This window comes from Oreochromis niloticus, linkage group LG12 (assembly GCF_001858045.2).
Source record: "Oreochromis niloticus isolate F11D_XX linkage group LG12, O_niloticus_UMD_NMBU, whole genome shotgun sequence".
NCBI lineage: Eukaryota > Metazoa > Chordata > Actinopteri > Cichliformes > Cichlidae > Oreochromis > Oreochromis niloticus.
In genome coordinates, this window is record NC_031977.2 from 27,536,271 (window position 1) to 27,557,316 (window position 21,046).

Consider the following 21,046-nt stretch of genomic DNA (forward strand, 5'->3'; position numbering starts at 1 on the left):
ACTTTTTACATTATCTCACAGTAATATAATCAGAGTTCTGAAATGCGGTACGATTGATACACAGGGTATGGAAATTGGTTTTAAAATGCCAAACAAACCAACAAAGGGAACTAATGTTATTTCAGGAATGATGTATAAGAGTTCAGAATGGGTTAAAATGAAATAAATAAATTATCTTTTTTCTTTCTATTTAGTCTACAGTTTATTTATTTTATTTGGGAAACTTACATTTTTTTCTACATGCTCTGGATTTCAGTTCAGTTACTTTGAATATAAAAAGTGGACACCTCGTTGAAGTGCCCAGTCTCATTAGTCCACTGATGTGTACAAAGATCATTAAGAATAAGAATGATCAACATACAGTATAGCTGTGTTAATGTCAATGCTTTAAAACTACTTGGGCAGATAAACATGGGTGTATTTTGTGAAATATCCTAAAGCGTTAATAAGCTTCTCAAGTTTTTGACCCACTGGCATTAAAAGACATGTTGCATCTTCCCTGCACTCATCAATGAGCTCTTTCTTATTGTGGGTTCTCTACTGTCAATCTGGCCTGACTTTTACATGACAATACGTGACTTGAGTAAACAGACTGCCCCTGTACACATCTGGGTTTTTTTGTTTTGTTTTTTAAATCCTGTTGCTTCCATCATCCTTTATTGTCATATTTACTTTTTGACGATAACAATTGTTTGACAACATGTATAATCTGGTTCGATTATACAGTTTACAATGTGTTTAATTGGTCATATAGATCTAGCTCATTTGCTAGATCTATTTGCATAAATTCAATTGATTACCCTACAAACAGAGAAAGCACCTGTACCTGAACATGCTATCTGTGGTAAAGTCTGCTGTGGAATTATAGCACTCAACTGAGCAGGTAAAAACCTCCTTCAAAAGTGCTTGTTGAAATAAGAGCTGAAACGTTTGAAAATAAGAAACCTATTATTGCCACTATGTATTTATAAACCTCTCTGCATTTAATCATGTTGTCTTCCTACCCTCACTCAAACTGGTCGTGGCAGATGGCCGCCCCTCCCAAGGCCTGGCTCTACTGGAGGTTTCTTCCTGTTAAGAGTTTTTCCTTCCCACTGATGCCAAAGTGCTTGCTCATAGGAGGTCATATGATTGCTTGGGTTTTCTCTGTTGTGTCATCGTAGGGTCTACTTCACAGTATGAAAGCAGAGCTAATTGTATCTACATACCAATTAGGTCATTAGTTTTACTTTCCAGTTGCAAAATTTAATTCTTTAAGTTCTTAAATTCTTTAAAATGAGATGGTATTTAAAAAAAAAAAAAAAAAAAAAAAAAAAAAAAAAAAAAAAAGAAAAGAAAAGTTTTAAATGGCTTTAAATGTACTTTCACATTTCACCAGAGGACAAAAAGTGTGATAGTAATTATCAGCCACCCTACAATATATTTACCTTATTTTTCTCTTTACTGGCAGACATATTCATGTAATTGTTACAGTCAAATCAGAGGCATTGCATCATGAAGTTTGAGTGTATTTAAAGAAGTGAATCATCAACATGCACCGGTGTTTGTAATACCCTTGCAAATATTATTTGTAAATATTTTTTTTAGCTTTATTGCTTCTTAACGGCTTTACTTCCACACACAGACATGGATATCAAAACAGGAAGGGGTCTGTGCGTCTTTAAACATGCTCATTATTGCAAAGGCACCATGCTCTTCTCTTCACACATACACACTTTTTTCTACCACCCTTCCTGCACCTCTCCTTATTAATCCTTCCTTTTATTAAGGCCCAGTTTGAGTGAGAGAGTTAAGGAGCTTGTTTTAGATATTTTGGTTTAGAAACACAAATTATTTATTTTTATGTGTTGTTTGTTTGTTTTTTAATGCAGGTGATATGTATTGTAAATGTTGTTCCTGAGACTATATTACAAGCCATGTAACCTATAGAAACCCGTTTAATCCACAAAATGGAATAAACACAGCTGGTGTCACTTTGAGGGGCCTACAAAAACAAGACATGTGTCAAGCAGCATTTCTCATATCAAGGCTGAAAGTTCAGCCCCCTACGCTGCCATGTAGACATCAAAACAAACACTGCCATGCGCTCAAGTCAAAATTGCATCAGTGTGAGTTTTTGTTGGAATGTGAGTGTGTGTTTTCAATGCATCGTTTTCTTTGGCTCCACTCAATGCCATTGAATGGGGGAAGGTGTTCAGAGGGAAGACACACCCCTTTATCGCCAAATATGGAAAGCAACGTTCACTCTTAAAGGGACAGCAGCGTGTAGTTGTCTTCGTTTGTTTGTGTTGAAACTGAGAATCTTAAATAAAGTGCTATGTAGGAACATAAAATCCCATTATTAGATTTCTTTACCAGCTTTTCCGTGAAAAGTAGCAGACAAATCACCTGAATCTCATTTCAATCTTCAGTTGTCAGTTTGTCTTGCTCTGTTTCTTTTGCTTCCTCCTCCTCTGTCTACCTCCCTCCGCTCCTTCGCTCTCACCCCTATCCCCACATCTCTATATTTGGAGCTATGTGGCTGAAGACGTGTCTTGTTTTTCAAGCCTCCTCTCTGCTAACTTTTACTGTTCACACACTCAAAAAACCAAAAACAAACAAACCAAAAAAACAAGTGCAACCATACTATCACTCAGCCAAGGATCCACCTATGAATAAGTACATGTCAGTACATGGTCTATGAGGCAAAATGGTTAATCTTGTTAATGTAAACTAGGATGCTTGTCTGCAAGAGTGGTAGAGATTAATTTTGTATGCAAGTATATGCACATATTTATTCTGGTGGCAGGTAGGAACAAATCTTGTGTGTGATAGATTTTTATTTTGTACGAGGATTTTTTTTTTTTTTTTTCAAGCATTAATCATTTGTTAAGGAGCCTTAACCTTAGAGTAATTTGTTAAAAGACACACCACAAAACCTATGCCCAGTCCACCCTCCTGTAAAACAGACAATACAGAAACTCAGCAGTAACTTGGCAGGAATAAATATCCCATCTTGTTTTGGAAACAGAAGAAGGATGTTACAGATGGAAACTGAGTTGGAGGTAGACATGCTGTAGATCAGGAGTCCTAGAGAGAAAATGACAGAAAGTGAATGAAATTTAAAGAGACAAGTAGCTGTCAGTATGTTGGTCTCGCATGTCTCAACCAGCACACATCTGATAAAAAGTCAACCCAGTGTTCCAAAATAAAAAAAAAAAAAATAAAGGATCTACAGGGAGGTGTGAGTGTGCATCTCCAGGAGCGCTGGAGAAAGAAGTGTCCTAAATATGTGTTCAATATGCGCTTGCTTGACAGCCTCAAAGATGTATGTTGTGGACAACGTTCTGTGCAGTTTCCACCCACTGTATGCGTGCTTGTGTCAGTAATGCACCGTGCTGTGTGGACTTCAACAACACCAAACTGAAGTAGTTCTCGGGTAGTCGACATCCTGCTCCTTATTAGCTCACAGATGCTGCAATAGTCACACACACACACTCATAAGCACACAGCTGAGGGCTGCTCCTGGTCCTCTACTGATAAACTTTTTCACATTCACTTATTGCTATATCAGTCCCACCACAGATAAGCCTTCTGCTTTTGCTGGCTGTAGTTCATGCCTGCCTTTAATGTTCCACAGAGGAGCATTATAAGAAATAGGGCAGCAGAGAAAGGGGGAGGGAGTGATTGCATAGTTACTAGCAGGTTTATTTTCAAAGACATTAACTTCTTTTATTAACTGTTATTCTTTAACCAATTCAAGCACACATGCACAACTTTACATGTGGTTGACTGTATAGAGAAACATGCTTGGAGATGACTTAGGTTTAATACACACTTTTCGCAAAGTGTTCTTAAGGCACTTTACTTCTGCAGAACAGTCAAAGCTTCAGCAGGTGGGCGGGCTTATGGATACTCACACCTCCTCCCTCTTTGCTCCAGCCAATCAGGGCTTCAGCCACTACAGCTGACCCCCCTTCTGGTGAGCCAATCAGTTGGAAGCATCCCCCCCCTTCCTCTCCCCTGTATGCCTTCACTGCTGAGTGAGCAAAGCATGCCTCGCTCTATCAGCTGAGAGGAAACCAACAGAAAGAAAAGCACACACACACAACATAGAGGATAGGATAGCTAGAAAGCTTAAAAGGAGGGGCCTGAAAGTACATAGAGGAAGAGGAGAAGTGGGAGGTGAGAAGGGTCTGTAGCATGCCAAATCGCTTTTGTATTCAAGATACTTTGGAGGTGTGCGAATGAGAGGGAAAAAAAACGGGAAAAGGGAGGACTCGAGAGAAAAGGCAAGGGAGGGAACCAGTGAGACAACGGGGCTGCGAGTTGTTGATGGGTTTTTCATTTGTGTATGTGTGACTGAGAGTGGAGAGAGGTAGACGGAAAGAAAACAGGATGCATAGGGAGTGGGATCATTAGTGCATGCAGAAAAACTACTTGTCTGTCTTTCGACATTACCTATTTAGACGGAAGGAAGCAAAGACAGACGAGAAGCCGGGAAGCTGAGACCAATAAGGCACCCTAATCTAGTAGAAACAGAAATACACAGAGAAGAGACAACAGAGTCGCCCCTCAAGAACACCTGATGAAATAGAGGAAGGAAGGAGAAAGACCGAGTGAGACAGCGAGATAATCTTTCTGCAAGGGTGAGTGAGACAAGTTCTCTTGGTGTCAAGTCAAGTGTACTAAAGCTGTTCCTGTTGATTGCTGTCATATTGTCAGCTGGGCTCGAATGACTCAATGTCTCCTAAAATGGCCACATGAAAGGCAGGCAGACAGATAGGCAGAGGGAGGGAGAAACAGAAACAGACCCTGTGTCAAAAAGGCATTCTCAGCAACTATGTCACTGAGCCAGCTTAGTTCAGACTGCAATTACTCTTCAGTCAGAATGCTGTGTGTGTGTCAACTCTAACGCTTTCTCACTCTCGTTTATCAGTTTCACTGAACTTTACCTCTCTGTTGTGTTCGGTCTTTCTTTGCCACTTCCTGTCTTCTGCCTTTTGTTTAACATAAACACATTCACAGACTTAGTGAGCTGTCATTCCAGTCCCTTGTGAACTGAGACTATAATAATCTAATCAACAGCTGGTTGTTTGTAGAAGCACCCAGTAACTTTTTTCTTGTGGTGCTTTTTTTTTTCTCTTCTTTTTTTTTTTTTCTCCTCTCTGTGTTTGTTTATCAGCCTTCAGGCAGACTACAGGCATGGGAGTAGTTTGGGTGGGGATCTGCTAAAACTTGGTGAGACAATCAGGACATTTGGGAGGCTGCTAACTTCATGCTGATGCTATCACGTCTCTAGATTTCTATAGAGGATTGACCGAGGACATAAAGAGGTCAGAGTGCATCTGACCACCTAGAGATAGGGTTTCACAAAAGCCAAAGATGTTATGTCACTGACTGAAAACAAACTATTTCACCTCTTTAGAAGGGTGGGCAATTAACCCTATCCCATGGTCTTTTTTTAATCTTGTAAGCTGGGAAAAAAATCATCGATTTTACACAGTTGGCATAATGCCGCTGTGAAGTGTTTGTCTGCCTCTGGAAGAAGAGAGACTAGAAATTTACCATTAGCTATCCCAGTTTATTTTTTTGCTTCATGCTTTTCTCTGAATCCGAATGAATGAATGAAATGAGGGAGCAGGACAGCAGTGCAGTGGTTAGCACTGTTGCCTCACAGCAAAAAGGTCCTGGGTTTGAATCGAAGAGTGTGGTTTCTGTGGGGAATTTGTGTCTTCTCCCTCTGCCTGTGTGGGTTCTCGCGGAGTACTCCAGCTTCTTTCCAGTCTAAACACATGCAGTTTAGGTTAACTGGTGATTCAAAATTGGATGTAGGTGTAAATTCAAGTGTGACTGGTTGTCTGTCTCTCTATGTTAGCACTGCAATAGACTGACGACCTGTCCGTGGTGTATGACGCTTCTCACTCTATGATAGCTGGAATAGAAAAAAGTGATGGATGGCTAAAAACCCAAAACGTGTGCTTTTGCTGTGTTACCTGCAAAAATTCCCAGTTAACAAAATGTTTGTATTCTAATAAAAGCATTTCTATACTAAAAGAAGTGAATCTTCGCAGCCGCAAGAAGGTCAGCTGTTTTCATCTGAGGACTCCACCTATGAGAAATTGTAACTGTCAAAGAGCATGAAGTAAAAATATCTAAAGTATACAGTAGCTTTGTTGTTCTTCAAATCAGTTGAGGGTTGAAAACAAACCCAAGCCGTTGCAGGATTAAATTGCTAGGTTTTGAGTCTGATCTTTGACATCTCCATACATTTAACTGGGAACTGTTTTTCGGTTACATGATCACTTACCTCTTAATGACACCTTTCTGCATTCATTTCTTTATGTATAGCCCAGTGGTTTGACATCCCCCTTGTTAGAGGCCAAAAAGAGTTCATGCCCCTCACCACACAAAAATTCAAGCCACAAATTCCACAATTTTATCAGTTTCTAAGAATAAAAAAACATCCATCCAGCTGCATCAGGAAACTATTATTGGTTTGTTTTCTCTAAAATAGTTTATTCACCTTAGCTTCAATTCATGTTTTCTTTTCTATGGGTTGTCTTGACCTTACCACGAGTGGCTCCACGTCCCAACATTAATGCCCACCCCACCTTTTGAACATGACTGTTATAGCTTGAGTGCATTTTCAAGGATATAGTCCATCCATGTGCAGCTTTGTTTGCAAGAAGCCACAGGGTGTTAAGTGTGCTTTTGCCTGTTTTGCAGATGTTTAGTAGTTGCCACCCACATTACTGATGGGTGTCTAGTCTCATAAGCTCTGATTAGTCTTTAAAGTGGAACTAAGAGTGTATGTGTAAGCCATATGCCTTACCGTTAGCATTTACCACATCCCTAACACCAGCTCGCATGATGATCGAGTTAAACTCTTCTGGGCCTCTTGATGGGCTATAAGTCATCTGACCCAACACTGTTGGCATTCAACCTCATGACCACAATCTTCTTTGCCCTGGAGGATGCTCATAGACTGACACAGTCGTGCCTATGTGTTGAGTGTTGTGCATTCCAATGAACACATACTTGTACATATTTCAACACACATAACCGAAATGTCTCAAAGGAACTAAACTTAATACAAACACTAAATAACAATACATGATAATGCGAGTATTGCTTAGGTTGAAACATTGGACAATGGTAATTTTCCAGGAGGTTTCACTCTGGATCCCAATTGTTTATCAAAATTAATAGGATCGGTGAGTATCCTGTCTCACTGTCCTTTTGTTGTATTGGAAAATTATTTCCTGCTTTAATAATAGGCAAATTTCCTTTTAATGTTTTTCCGTGCATGACTCAGTCTGCTGTTGCTTTGATCCAGATCCAGGGCCGAGTCAGACAAACTAAGCTTTTTGTTCAGCAATTTTTATTTATTCATTTTTGTCATCCTCTTTAACATTTTACTGCTGTGTTTCTTAAAACTACTCCTACTATTTTAAGTTCATTTTAACATGGATTTGAAGCAAACTGAGTAAAACAAGATTAACTTCAGTTAATTCATGACTCATTAGTTGTTTGGGTTTATTTATTACAATTTTTGTTTTGTTTTGTTTTTACTTCATATCTTTCTTTCTTTTTTTTTAGCTTATTTTAAAGATATTCAATTTTATTTTATTCTAGTTTTTATTTTATTTTATTTGTGCAATATTTATGTTGGAAGATTTTTCTCCATTTTCAAGTAGTGTGTTGTTAGTATTAAAAAATTATATTTGAATATTATTTTTTTTAACATTGTCTTTCCATTTTATATGCTCTGAACCAACTGGCCTCATAACTGCTCGTTAATATGTAGCCATGAACATGCCAGGTTGCCCCTGACACTTGGGGGTGGGGCTCTATTTATACCTTCCTCAAGGTCTTTGGCTTGGCTGAAGCCTCTCTCGGTTCCCCTCATCCTTTATCTCTTTGCTTTCTCTGACCGCTGGTTGCTGTCAGGTGTTTTTAAGTCTTTTATCTTTCATCTTGGCCTTTTCAATATCTTTTGTCTGTTTCTGAATGCAGATAGATATATAGTCAATGCTGCACAGGTTATGTTGTTTGCAACTGGCTCACCAGTGATAGGCAACATCTTTATTACTTTTAGCAATGCATTCTTAGTGAAATGTAAGCAGTTCTTTAAAAAAAAGTTTAATTAAAAAAAAAAAAATCTAACAATTCTTGTGTGGTGATAAAAATGTATTTAATTTGCTTATATTTTGGAGAAGAGTTAATTTGGACATTTTATAATAAATTGCATATACTTTACGTGGGCTCTTACAGTCACTATAAGTACAGATTTTTGCAAACTGAACTGTGTGAGAAGCACACAGTTCAGATTGCATAGGTCATATGAATTTTAAGCAGATCAGATTTAACCTGTAGATGTGAATATGGTTTTCATAGGTTCTCTGATCTGAACTGGCACCATATCCAGGAACCTGAGACATTTTTGGGCTGAAGCCAGACCTTTCCCTCCTGTTGGTTACTGGATTAAGCCTGAGAAGGGCTGGGCAGCATCTGCCAGACTCCTGCTCATTCAAAATAAGGTCAAAAATCAAGTGGGATCCTGCATAGAGCCAACTGGGCTATGCAGTAGGCTATGACTATAAATACTGTTGCTGACTCTTCTCTCATTCTTCTCACCCCCCAATTGCTGAGTGTATATTTGTGTGTCTGTGGGTATAGTTATGTGTGATATAATTACTCGCAGTGAACTTTTATGATGTCTCTTTATCTTACTTGGTAAAAACACCAGGTCTGGTTTGGCACTCCCAACTCAAATATCAACAAAAAATTGAATGACCTTGGCTAGCAGGATTTATATTGGAAATGTCCTGTCATGGTCCCTCTTGCTTATATATTCCTGTTTATAGTTAAGAAATCTTACACCAGTATGGGTAGTTTGTTATGAACTTTACCTCTTTGTTATGTGTACCTCTGTGTTTACAAACACTTTCCGCTTATGTAGTTTCTTACTGACATGTTTATTAGCAGCATATTGGCTGTTTATTAATCATTTGTTACATAAAATATATTAACATTTTTATTGCCATTAAGAGAGAGTTATTATTCTTGTGGTGTTGTCACCTAGATTTGTGTTTTATGCTTTGTTTTTGAACTTAGGCGACATTACAGCTTTTACATAAGCGGCCAATAAAGTTACAAGCATTCATACTTGTGTATAGTGTGTCAACATTGTTCTGCACAGCCACTACCAAAACACTAGTTGGCAAGATCATTTCTGTCTTTGAGCTGATCCATTTTTTTCCAATTTGATTTGCATCCTGGGTTGTTTTTTTTTTTTCAAAGTAAAGTAATCCATTCTAACTACAAAGGTTTCACTCCTGACCATGTGATTTGTTGTATGAAGTTATGTATGCCATTAGATTAGACGTTTTGTATATATATAAACATCTTGTAATGTAACACAGCATGAAGGTTTATTGAATGTAGAATTTGTTTTTTAGAGCAATATGAAATTTAATACAGTACATGCTCATAAATGTTATTGTTCAGTAATTCAAACACCTGCTGAAGGTCAAGAAGAGTGCAGCCAGTCATATCATTAAATAGTATAGCCTTTGGGGGATTTTATTCAGCATCCAGTTCCAGCATTGGAAACATTACACCCGTATTTGCCTGTGGTGGAAAATATGCATGAACACTCCAGTTCTTTTCTGTTGCTTGATCTTTAGGATTGTGTCATCACTTCTGTTCACGTTACAGATTTCTGCCTGCGTCATCGCAGTTTCATCATAATGTTTTAAATGCAAAAAAAGCTGAAGTACCTGGTTTCTGTAATGTAGGTCTCAATGGGAACCAACTATACTTCTCTTTTTATATGAGTGCCAGGGGAAAAAAGTCAGATTAGAGTTCTTCATTTTCAAGCTTTGAATAAAATATCTAAGCATTTCATTGAACTCCTTTTGATAGCTTGATACAACATAGGCCTGCGTCACAGTGGCCTGAAATTTTTAGTTGGCTGGACACATTTAATGGAAGCCTGCTATTTTCTAATGTTTCACAATTTTTTTTTTTTTTTTTTTTTTTTTTTTGAGGAGCATCTTTAGTCTGCCCCCACCACCCCCTACCCCTTGCACCCCCTTACCCCCTGCAGCCCCTACCATCCACCCTGTCTCCTTCACTCTCTCTAGCTCAGTGTGTCTTTTTCCCTCTTTGTGGCCAAGCACAAAGGAGTCGTTATCCTTGGACTACTGGTTGCCATGGTGACGGCTCACTGTGCCCCCGCTCCCCCACATTCCCAAATTGTAGTCCAAGTAGGTTTGGAAAGAGCTTCCCCTGGCCTAGAACCATTTAGTGTCACGTTAGCTCTACGAATGACTCCTCCTCATTTCATCCTGAAATGGGATTTTTTTTTTTTTAATACAGATAAGAGAGTGATGAGACAATTTTTAATCTGTTGACTTTTTGGTAACATAAAATTAATAGTATGGATGGATGGATGAAATTAATAGTGAAATATATTAAATGGCTTGCTTTTTAATTGCTTCATGCTTAAATATTGACATTCTAACTTACCCGCTTCTCACTCTAACTCTCTCTCACTCTCTGTCCTTCTCACTCCTAAATCTTTAATTTAATTTGGTGTCCTGCCTCTTCACAGATACTGGGTGGAATGACCCTGTCATGATGCCTCAGCCATGCCACATCTCACGCCTAGGTGACCAAGGAGGGCGTGTCTGGCTTTCAGCCAATCACAGAGGGAAGCCCATTAGAATTAGTAACAACTTTGAGATATTTCTTCTCAAGAGCCTGCTACATCACTGACACTCTCCACCACTGGTAAAGTTCAACCTTTGCTGCTCAAATCCAAATCTTATGTCTTTTGCATACAAAGAAGCTTTAAGTGGTTCATTGTATATTTGCTAACATGGTTTCTGAAGCTAGGTTGTAGTACTGAAAAGGAAAAAAAAAAACTTTTTATCCTCTTAAATTTGAATCAGCAACTTTGACTATACAAACATATACCTGTAATGGTGCTGATTTCTTTTGTCACTGACAAGAACACTGACCTTTGTATTTTCTCTCAGGTCTTGGCTCCTGTGCCTACCTCCCTCGCTCCTATTTGTTCTGGACTCCTTGGTGTTTCCTGTTCACATGTTCTGGGATACTGGCTTAATTATTTTGAGAGCTGCCATGGAGTTAGATGGGTTCCTTTAGTATGCTGTTAGATACAGCTTTCCGATGTTGTGCCAGATACAGCTTGTCCACACAGGCAGAATTGGACAAGGACAGGCACAGAGATGAGCTGTTGATCTCAGGTATTGGCTTGAATATAAGTCATCTGGTTTGGTGGCAGGGCAGGCAACCTTAGCTGACTAAAACTAAGACAGTAATCACATTCTTTTAAATTTTGTTAAGCCATTGTGTCTGAACTATTAGAGGCATGCCTTTTCTATGTAGCCAAAGTAAGTAAAAAACATAGGATGGGATTTTTGGCATCCCTGCTTAACTGTTTTTCTTTTAAAACTTGAGTCTTTTAATCATTTCTTTTAAAAAATTAGTTTTAATGTAAGTTTTAAGTCTTCCTGTTTGTTGTTTGAAGTAGTCGGCCAAATATATATGTATATACATATATAACAAAACAAATGTCAAAGAGCCTAAATGACAAATATTACAAAATAATCTCTGCTTTATTAAACTTTTTCCTGAATTGTAAAATTGTCTGTTGTTTCTCTCAGGAGCTTTGTGGCCAAGTTCCCTGTGTTTGACATCACTGCAAGAAGTGTAGGACTTACCACCCCTGTGGATCATCTTGCTCTTGCACTTGTGAGGATCTACGTGACCCTGTTGCACAAAACTTAGTTTAGACTCTTATCCTTGAGCCGTCAAAAGATGCGGCACATTCACGTTGAGTTAGCCCACAAAAAGGCTCCACTAGAGCTTCCAGCACAGGAGGGGGACCTGCCTCCCTCTTCACAGGGCCTAGACCCTGGCGTCAGACCGGGGGCACCCAGGCACCTTGACCAGGAGGAGTTGAGACTCCAAAAGGTCTACCAGCTCTCTATTTTCTCTCAGTTGGGGGGATTTACTACCTCCACAGAATCCCACACTGATGCCCAGCAGAGGCCTATTCGATCAGGTGTGAAAAGGGGGTTAGAGGAGCCTCAGTTAACTCATAAGCGCCCCCACCTGGGGGACTCCCCAGACAGGGAGGGGCTAGAAGGAGGGATGCTGTGTGGGCCAGCCACAGCTCAAGGTGCAGGAATGGGGTTAGCTGGTGGGCCTAGTGGATCTGGTTCTCTGTACTCTTGCATGCAGATGGAGCATAAAGACCCAGAGGAGGGATTGTTACCCAGGTCTCCACCCCTTTCCCCCACCCACAATCCTTCCCGACGCCCAGCTCAGTACAATCAAGATAGGCCATTTCCTGATGTATTTGCTCCACTCTCCCCTAAATCAGCCCCAACGTGTGACCAGGGTCATTCCCTTGGAAGCTCAACTAGGACAGAGATACCTAATGGGAGCCGCACACCGACCCACTCACTAGGTAGCCCTGGAAATGACAGCTGTAGTAATGGGTCATCTGGAGGCCAGCCCAGCCCCCATTTGTATGAAATGTCCACATATGAAACTCCTAACCCAGCCAGCCCAACCAGTCCCCCAGGTCCTTTTTCTCCACCACACCATACAGAGCTGCAGGAACCAGGGGAGGCAACAGAATGGGAAGTTGGACTTGAATCCTCCCCACCTGAGCGAAGTGCCACCCAGGCTGCCACCTCCTCTAACGGCCTGGCTTCCTGTGAGAAAACTCCTAGCACTAATGGCCACCGTCTCTTCTCTGGAGGCCACTGGCCTGCCAAAAAGAGGTTGCTGTCTCCAAGTGATACAGGGGACTCGTGTTCAGAAGATGAGGGACCCTCCACATCAAAGAGAAGCAGGCTTTCATTGCTCGCTCCAGGACTGGGGCCCGCTTCATGTCGTAGCACTGATGCTAAAGCTGCCCCTTACTGGAACCACCTGCTGCCCTCTGTTTGGGACCGGCCTAAGGTTAGCACACATCATCTTTATCATATGCTTTGAGTAATTGAATTCACCAAAACAACTGCTTTAGCATTTTGTTCAAACACCTCTCACACACAACTAGTCACGTATTCAAAAATAATGAATTAATTTTAGTTAAAGAGCACCAAATTAATCATCATATGGTCCTATTTTAATATGAATCACAAATTGTAAGCAAATTGGGGCTGAGGAAACAAGCTTGTCCAGGTCTAATTCTCTACCACAAGAAAGAGTCTCGTGGTCATTTTAATGCAGCACACATTAATGAACAGCAGTGGCACATTTACATGAAAATGTCATCGTTTTAAACCAGAAACCTGTAGAACTTGTATGCAGAGCCATCAGAGACTTTGAATTGTGAATAATGAAATGCATTTGAATAAGTATGGGTAAGAAATCTGCTAGTCCTGACAGTCCTGTATAAGGGCTTGAGGTATTAAAAACACAAAAACTGAGAGAACAACTAAAGGTAAAAAGAATGAGGTGATGGCTGGCTCATTATCATGCCACGCTGGAACAGGGAGAGCAGCTCCAGAATAAAGCCCATTCAGGGAGGGTCCATTGTTCCCCCACATGAGTATGCTGTGTCTCTCATGCACATATGTATACATACATCCTGCTTAAAAATGGTTCTGGAATTGAATTTTTTAACACTGGGAGGCCAGAAAGTGCTTTGAGTTTGTGGTATGGCGAGTATGCTAATGGTTACAATAGGGTTCACTAGTTTCACTGGTTTCATGCAGTGGTGGGATCATTGTGACTGCAAGTGATTAGTGTGTTTGTGTGAGGGAATAGCAGGGAGAAACAGATAGACTTAAGAAAACACAAAACAAAGCAGGAAAGGGAATCAGTGACAGATGAGGCAGAGTTAAAGAAAAGCAGCTAGGATAGACTGTCACAGGCAATATTTCAGTGAATAAAGGCTGGAAATAAGATATTTTAGGTCATACGGAACGGTGGGACAAGATAATTTTCAAAATGCCGTCTTTGGATTTAACCGAATGTGAGTACGAGCTGACAAGCTGACAAAGAACTTCTAGCTCTGAAGTTAGTCGCTAGCTAGTAACGATAAGTTAATCATGAGTGAGAGATTTTCTGTGAGAAAATGGCTAGCAGGCAGCATGGGTTTGGCCAGTGGCGAGTCACCTGAAAATAGGGTGGCCTTTATGGTCAGCGGAAACCTGGAAATGGGGAATGTATGCATGCGTGACACAACAACCACTAGTCAGTGCACAGTAAGTAGAAGGACACCTGAAATATGTAATTACACTTAACAGTTTAGCTCACAGGACCACAGAAAAACAAGCACTCCTTTATGATTATGAGTAGCTTAATGATAAGTCAGGATGTTAACAGAGGGGAAAAAAACAAATCATACTGTTTCCTCTATTTGTCTTCGCTTTTTTTAGACCTCCACAGACTGCACAAGATCAGGAAGACGACTAAAGAATGGACTGCGGTTAAAAAGGTGAGTAATCCACTGTATTTGTACTCGAATATTAGTATTAAAAAGACAGCATATACTAAAAATGAATTTGGGCTGTGTTCAGACTGAACGTGAAGAAAAGTGTTTTTGGAAATCCACAAATATTTGTGCGTGAGAGTCCTGCAGTTTGGCTCACTTTGCTCCAAGGCCTCTCCTCACTGTCCCAAAGTAGAATCATACAGCTGCAGTTGCCCAAAAACTGTAATAAGGTTTAGGTCCATTTCTGATTGCCAGGAGAATCCACAGTCTATGGCCGAAACTGAGCAGAAAGTCTTTCACAATATTTGGAACTTGCACTGATGGATATTTCCCTCTATTCAAAATGTCTGATGCAAATTTGTGTCAGTTGGCATCTCTGAATAGACTTTGTAAATGCACAGCGCTACTTCACGTTTGGTCTGAAGACTCTATTAACTGTTTTCACCCACCTACACACATGGGTGCACTTGTATAGAAAAACTCTCAGCCAATGTCATACTGACTTCACCAAAATCAACATTGGGAAAGGAAGTGGGAGTTAGAGTAGGTCTTCTGTTGTTTTTTTTAAATGAAAGGGTTTGTGCCTGTACTCGAATATTCAGACACACTCGGAGGCATGTGACATATTGGTTAAGACAAAATTAGTGTAATCTTAACCACTAACCACCGGTCACTTTTGTGTGTGTGTGTGTGTGTGTGTATGTGTATGTGTATGTGTATGTGTATGTGTATGTGTATGTGTATGTGTATGTGTATGTGTATGTGTATGTGTATGTGTATGTGTATGTGTGTGTGTGTGTGTGGTCATATTCAGTCGGCAGCTGCGCAGCGGCAGTCACACAGACACCGGCCGTTCCACACGTTCCAGTGGGCCTACATCGTCCATCAGCAGATCCCTCCTCGGCAACTTTGAGGTGCGAATTTTATTTTATTTCTTGCAGCAAAAACAAAACATTAAAGAGGACCAATTATGATTGTTATAATAGGTCTCATTATCTTATCTTCATGCATCCTGTCAGCTCATTCTCTATCTGACAGCAACAGTTTTAGCACTTCTCACTTAAAAAGTATCCTCCATTTAAACCATTTATTCTTACTGCTTCCCTTTCACAAACAAGACTTGAGCTTCATATGGGCGGGGGCTGCTGTGCCTACAGCGAGAGCTGTATGCCTAAGATGACCATATTAAAGATATTTGCACTTATTGGCATACTACACAGCCAAGAGTAGAAAACTTTTCTTCTGAAAATGAGCATAAAGAACACTCGGAACGTTTGTCTTAAAGGAATTCCATGAGCGTACACTTTAGCCATGTTTATTATCCACCAGTGTAGTAGTATATATGACAAAAACCAAGCTGAAACATAATAGGTCTCCTTTAACTAGTGTAATGTGTTCCACATGGAGATGGGGATAATCTTGGTTCTTGGTACACTTGGAGAAACCTTTAAGGTACATTTTTGCAATGTAATGTAATTCAGTACAACTTTAACCTGTAATTCCAACTCAAAGCCATTTGGAAAAACAAAACAAGAATTTTAGTGATATTTTTCCTTCCCATTCATTTACACAACTTGGGGGAAAGTGTTTGTATCACAGGTTTTTTTTTTTGTTGTTGTTGTTTTTTAAAAAACACCTGTAGTTTTTAGGAGCATTTGGGAGGACGTCCACATGCTGTAGCCTCTGCAGGGCATGGCCATTTTAAAAGTATGGCTCTCTGCCAAAACAGTTTTTCCTTATTCTGAATTCCCCTTAGACTGGAGCCAGGTTTCTCAGCCTTGACAGACTAAAGCTTTCAAAAATGTAAAATCCACATAATATAAACCCGACAACCCGACAGTCACAGCCCGAAGGTCATGTTTGACAACTTTGGTGGAAGGAAAATGTGATCTTTAAAAAAAATACATATAATAATTTATTCTTTAATTAAATCCAACATGAGCTGGAATTAATAATAAACCAGAAGAAAGTAAATTTTGAACGGGACATACTGAAATGGATAAATATACCTCCAATTTGAAACTGATTCTAGAGTGCTGAAAGTGCTGATATAAAACTGGGTAAAAAGAATTAGAAGATCCCTCGACCTTCCGGTTTTAGGTTTTACCACGACTGCAATGACAGAAGATTTATTTTAATTATGCTCTGACAGTGGATTTTTTTCATACTGATGCACCTGATACGGTGATCATTTGCATTTTGTAATCTGTATAGGGTTCTGTTTAGACAGTTATGATTTATTATTGGCACTTTTTTTTTTTTTTAACTGTTTGATTGTCTGCGTGTAAGAGGACTTGGCCTATTAGACAGTTGAAACAAGGATAGAAGCTGGTTTACGATGACATGTGTTCTCGTGAGAACACTGTCAAGATGTTACTTTTGTTTTTCACTACAGCCTCTACATTTAATTGTCAATGAAGAGAAATACTTCCACAGTTGAGACTTACTGTTGTAATGTTGAAAATATGTTTAACCTCATTCACATATTAAGATTTTAAAAACAGTCATAACAATTGTAGCAAATGATGATTTTCTTAAAAAGAGGGATTCTCAATCTCAAGAGTTTTGTTTGTTAATTAAACAGACAAATACATAAATAAATAAATAAATATTGCTGTTTCACAGTTTTATGCTTTTAAAGTTGATCCCTTTTTGGCTCAGTGTTGCTGGCTAACAGATGCATATTTTAACACTGTCCAACTGAGCTTTGGTTTCAATTAAAATAAACAAATGAAATATGGATTTTTATGGATTTCACAGTCATAGGTTTTTCTGATTCACCACCCAGTTTGACTCTGAGTCAAATTGAAATTTACAGTTTTAATAGACTCTCTATGCCTACAACCCATTTCACCTTCTGTTGTGCTTCCCAGGAGTCCATTCTGAAGGGGCGATTCTCCCCCTCAGGCCGAATTGAAGGCTTCACAGCAGAGATCGGTGCCAGCGGCTCCTACTGCCCACAGCATGTCACCCTGCCTGTGCAGGTTACATACTATGACATCTCAGAGCACAGCGCACCCTCACCCTTCCTGGTCAGTGTGTGTGTGTGTGTGTGTGTGTGTGTGTGTGTGTTGTGCCATGTTTTTGTGTTGTTGTGTATATCGTTAGTCAGGAGGAAAAAAAAGATAAACGAAATGTTTTCTGTGGTTTGTTGGTTGGGGAAAAAATAAACCCAATTTAGAGATCAGAACTACCAAAACAATGCGTGTCTGATTGATGTTGATTTGCCTCTTCACAAGCAGATGTGGAAAATGTCTTTCTGTGCAAATGCTATGAAGCTGTTCTTCACATCTCTTCAGTTCATCGGGAAATACTGTACATTTATTGCATATGCCAAGAAAGCATTTTAGCAGTGTTATGAGGAAGCCCTGATGTGTAAACAGCTTTAATCCTGCTGGAAAAATGGAAAAGCAGCTGTTTCACTTTTAGATTAATTCCTCATTTCTACTTTGATCTGTTGTGTATAAAAGTGAAGGTCAGGCCTCCTTTGATTCACTTCTTTGAACTCTTAATTTGACTTTCCATGCAGCTGCCTTTACAACTGCGCTCGTAGTTTTAGAGTTCATAGACTTCCCTTCTGGATTTTTTTATGTTTTTGTGTTTTACATGTGTTATCAATACAGATATGCAGATGATCTCATCTGTTTTAGAACAGAAATGGAAAACTACGGTTGTATACTACTGCTGTCATACTGCTGCCCCCTACGTTTTATTTCATGGCGCACAGTCTTCATGTAGATCTTAAGTATTAAAATGTTACAGATTATTTCATCATTGCAGTGACTGAGGATATGTATTCTGTTTCTCCTTTTTCTCACAGGGGGTAATATCCCTCGAACCTCTTGGAAAGAAAGGATACAGCATACCCAAAGCAGGGACCATTCAAGTGGTAATTTTATGTCATTCTTTACCTATACATAAATATATATATTTTAAAAATGCAACATTTTGATGCTGTCATATTGATACTTTTAAGGGTCAGATATCTGTCATTATTATAGCTAAACCATTTAATTTATTTTAAATCATGCTGAGCTATCTCATCTATTCCTGTTGTGTCCTCAGACCTTATTTAATCCCAACAAAACTGTGGTGAAGATGTTCCTCGTGACCTACAACTTTAACGACATGCCTGTCAATCATATGACGTTCCTGCGACACCGCATCTTCTTGGTGCCAGTAGAGGAGGGAGCTGAGGGGAAAGGCGAGGCGTCTCCAGGAAGTGAAATACTAGATAGGAAGAAGATTCTCTGCTACCTTATACATCTCAGGTACAACTAAGGTTTTATATGCGTTTTGCTTTGTTTTTTCACTCTTTATGCCAGAAAAGGCTAAAATGCTCCATTATCATGTGACTTTAAAAGCTTAGTTGAAATGTCTATATTAAGAAAGAGGAACTAAAACGTTAATAAAACTTTGTGTTATATAAATTTTTCATTGAATATTTAAAAGGTTTTTTGTGCTTTTAGTCATATTCTTGGCTCAAGTGGAATTTATTTATTTATTTATTTATTTATTTAGCCAACCTCTGTTTTTGGTCTGATTTTTCTTAGATTCCAGAGCTCCAAATCTGGAAAGATATACTTGCACAACGATATCCGGCTGCTATTCTCCCGCAAATCCATCGAAGTGGACACAGGGATCCCATATGAGCTGAAATCTTTCACCGAGGTGCCAAGAAACCCAAAATACTCCCCCCGTGTGTGATCCCAGCTTGACCTTTTGACGTTCCGTAATGCCAACGCAGTCCCTCGTGTGCTTCCTAAAGAGGAGAAGGGAAACGGACTTCTAGAATATTGGATATAAAATTTTCAAAAGACTCATGAGAAATACCAGAAGCACAGAAGACACATGTGCACATATGTCACAGTGTTGGTAATTGGAAAAGACCTGCTTTTTATGCATTTATTCTCCACTGAGAGCCTAAATGCAGATCGAAAATGTCACAGGAACAAGCATGGGCACCTTCAGTTGCTGAAAAGATGAAATCTTGGTGTCAGGGTAGTCTAGCATGGATGGTATTAAAAGCAGGACTTTTCCAGGACCTTAATCTGTTTAAAAGAAAAAAGTAAAAAAAAAATGCACAAACACTGACGCAGACACACAAACACACACCAAAACAGACTGACAAGACTCATGCCCGGGACATGATACAAGCATAACAGCAGAAACACTTCTGGTGGTGACTCTGAGTTCAGTGTTAACATGCATGCCTTGTGACTTAAACACCTGAATTTTCCTCTAGTGCCGTATCACACTGTCCTTCACTCTGCCTGCAGCTCCAACTGCCTCATTGGACCAATAATTGTAACAGCAATTTAAAAAAAAGAAAAGAAAAGAAAGCCGTAAACAACAGTCCCATCCCCTGATTGTGGGGGTTATTTACCTTCTGAGGAGCAGAGAGGAGATGAACAGAGACACAAACACTAGTGAAAGCAAGGGCTGAAATTGAATCAGCCACCTTGACTGGATGTCTTATATACAACACGACATGACAACAACACGGCGACATGATCTGACCAAACTCAGGACATTTGTTGAAGAAAGGAATTCTCTTTTTTTTGTTTAGTTTTTGTCTATCTGTCACGGTACAGACCACTGTGTATACATGCGAGTTAAAAAAAAAACAATGAAAAAACTAAAACTTGGAATCCACTTCATTGTATGTAGCCAGACTGAGGGACACTGTGCTGTTTTCTTTCTTTTTTTTTAAAATTTCCTCCTGTTTAGATTCTGTTCTCCACAGTCAGATGTTGGAGCAGAAATTGGGGAAAAAAAAAAAAAAAAAAGACAAGCTGTAGTTTTGTTTTTCTTTTTTTAATTTATGTTTTCGCAAATGTCTTAATAAGCAATATGCTGCACAAAGTAGAGTGTGTTTTTCAGCCAGACAAGCTTTCTCTCTGGAGGCAGAACAAAGAAAGCAGAGAAATGAGGGTGAGGGAGGGGAGGGATAATGAGGGAGGACGGGTTGTGGGGTATTTAATATGAGAATGGGATAGTCTATGTATATTTAAAATAATAAACTCTGCGACTGGCAAGTAAAATCCCAGTGTCGTCTCCTTGTTTGAATGCCATTGCGAAGACACTTCTTTTTATAACATTATGGCTGATGTTTGCACTCATACTGACTTTGCCATGTGAAATGGTTAGAGGTCGTGATGTAACTACAGTCTATATCAAAAGTAGTTTTCCTCATCAGTCACAATGCAAATGGGATGTTTAAATAAGGGGTTGCACTCATTGATAATACTGTCGGATTTATCACTGCATGTCAGGTGTTCAATATTTACTCTCAACTGGCATTGCAGAAAGTATTCAACTTTCCGGCAGATCCCTCTCTAGGGTTTATGAAGAGTGGTCTGAAAAAGAGCATTTCTCTGAGAAAAAAATGTCCGGGAATGCCTGTATACTATATAGTATAGGGGGAAAAAGCTGAGTAGAGGTCGCAAAACAAAGCCTGAGCATAGTTATTTCATCCATCTGAATCCAGCGCTTGCAAAGTGTTTACTATCTTGCATGAGAGAATTCTTCAAGCTGTAATGTGCTGAGTGGCTAAAAACAGACTGCCTTTGCTGTTCT

At 39.5% G+C, this 21,046-nt stretch overlaps 1 protein-coding gene across 3 annotated transcripts in view; it reads left to right on the plus strand.

Annotated features, from left to right (window-relative positions):
• atosb (atos homolog b) overlaps positions 1–20,511 on the plus strand; it is a 28,490-nt gene extending 7,979 nt beyond the window's left edge. For 2 of the 3 annotated variants that reach the window (XM_019365583.2, XM_005459798.4), the window contains 9 exons: positions 10,601–10,779; positions 11,028–11,258; positions 11,679–12,987; positions 14,412–14,470; positions 15,282–15,381; positions 17,341–17,499; positions 18,288–18,356; positions 18,533–18,738; positions 19,021–20,511. In XM_019365583.2, the coding sequence (XP_019221128.1) occupies positions 11,833–12,987; positions 14,412–14,470; positions 15,282–15,381; positions 17,341–17,499; positions 18,288–18,356; positions 18,533–18,738; positions 19,021–19,174 (1,902 nt within the window). In that variant the 5' untranslated portion in view covers positions 10,601–10,779; positions 11,028–11,258; positions 11,679–11,832 and the 3' untranslated portion in view covers positions 19,175–20,511. Of the gene's footprint in view, positions 1–4,448; positions 4,629–10,600; positions 10,780–11,027; positions 11,259–11,678; positions 12,988–14,411; positions 14,471–15,281; positions 15,382–17,340; positions 17,500–18,287; positions 18,357–18,532; positions 18,739–19,020 lie in introns of all 3 variants that reach the window. The other variant, XM_005459799.4, reaches the window with a different exon arrangement.
• The last annotated feature ends 535 nt before the right edge of the window (positions 20,512–21,046 follow it).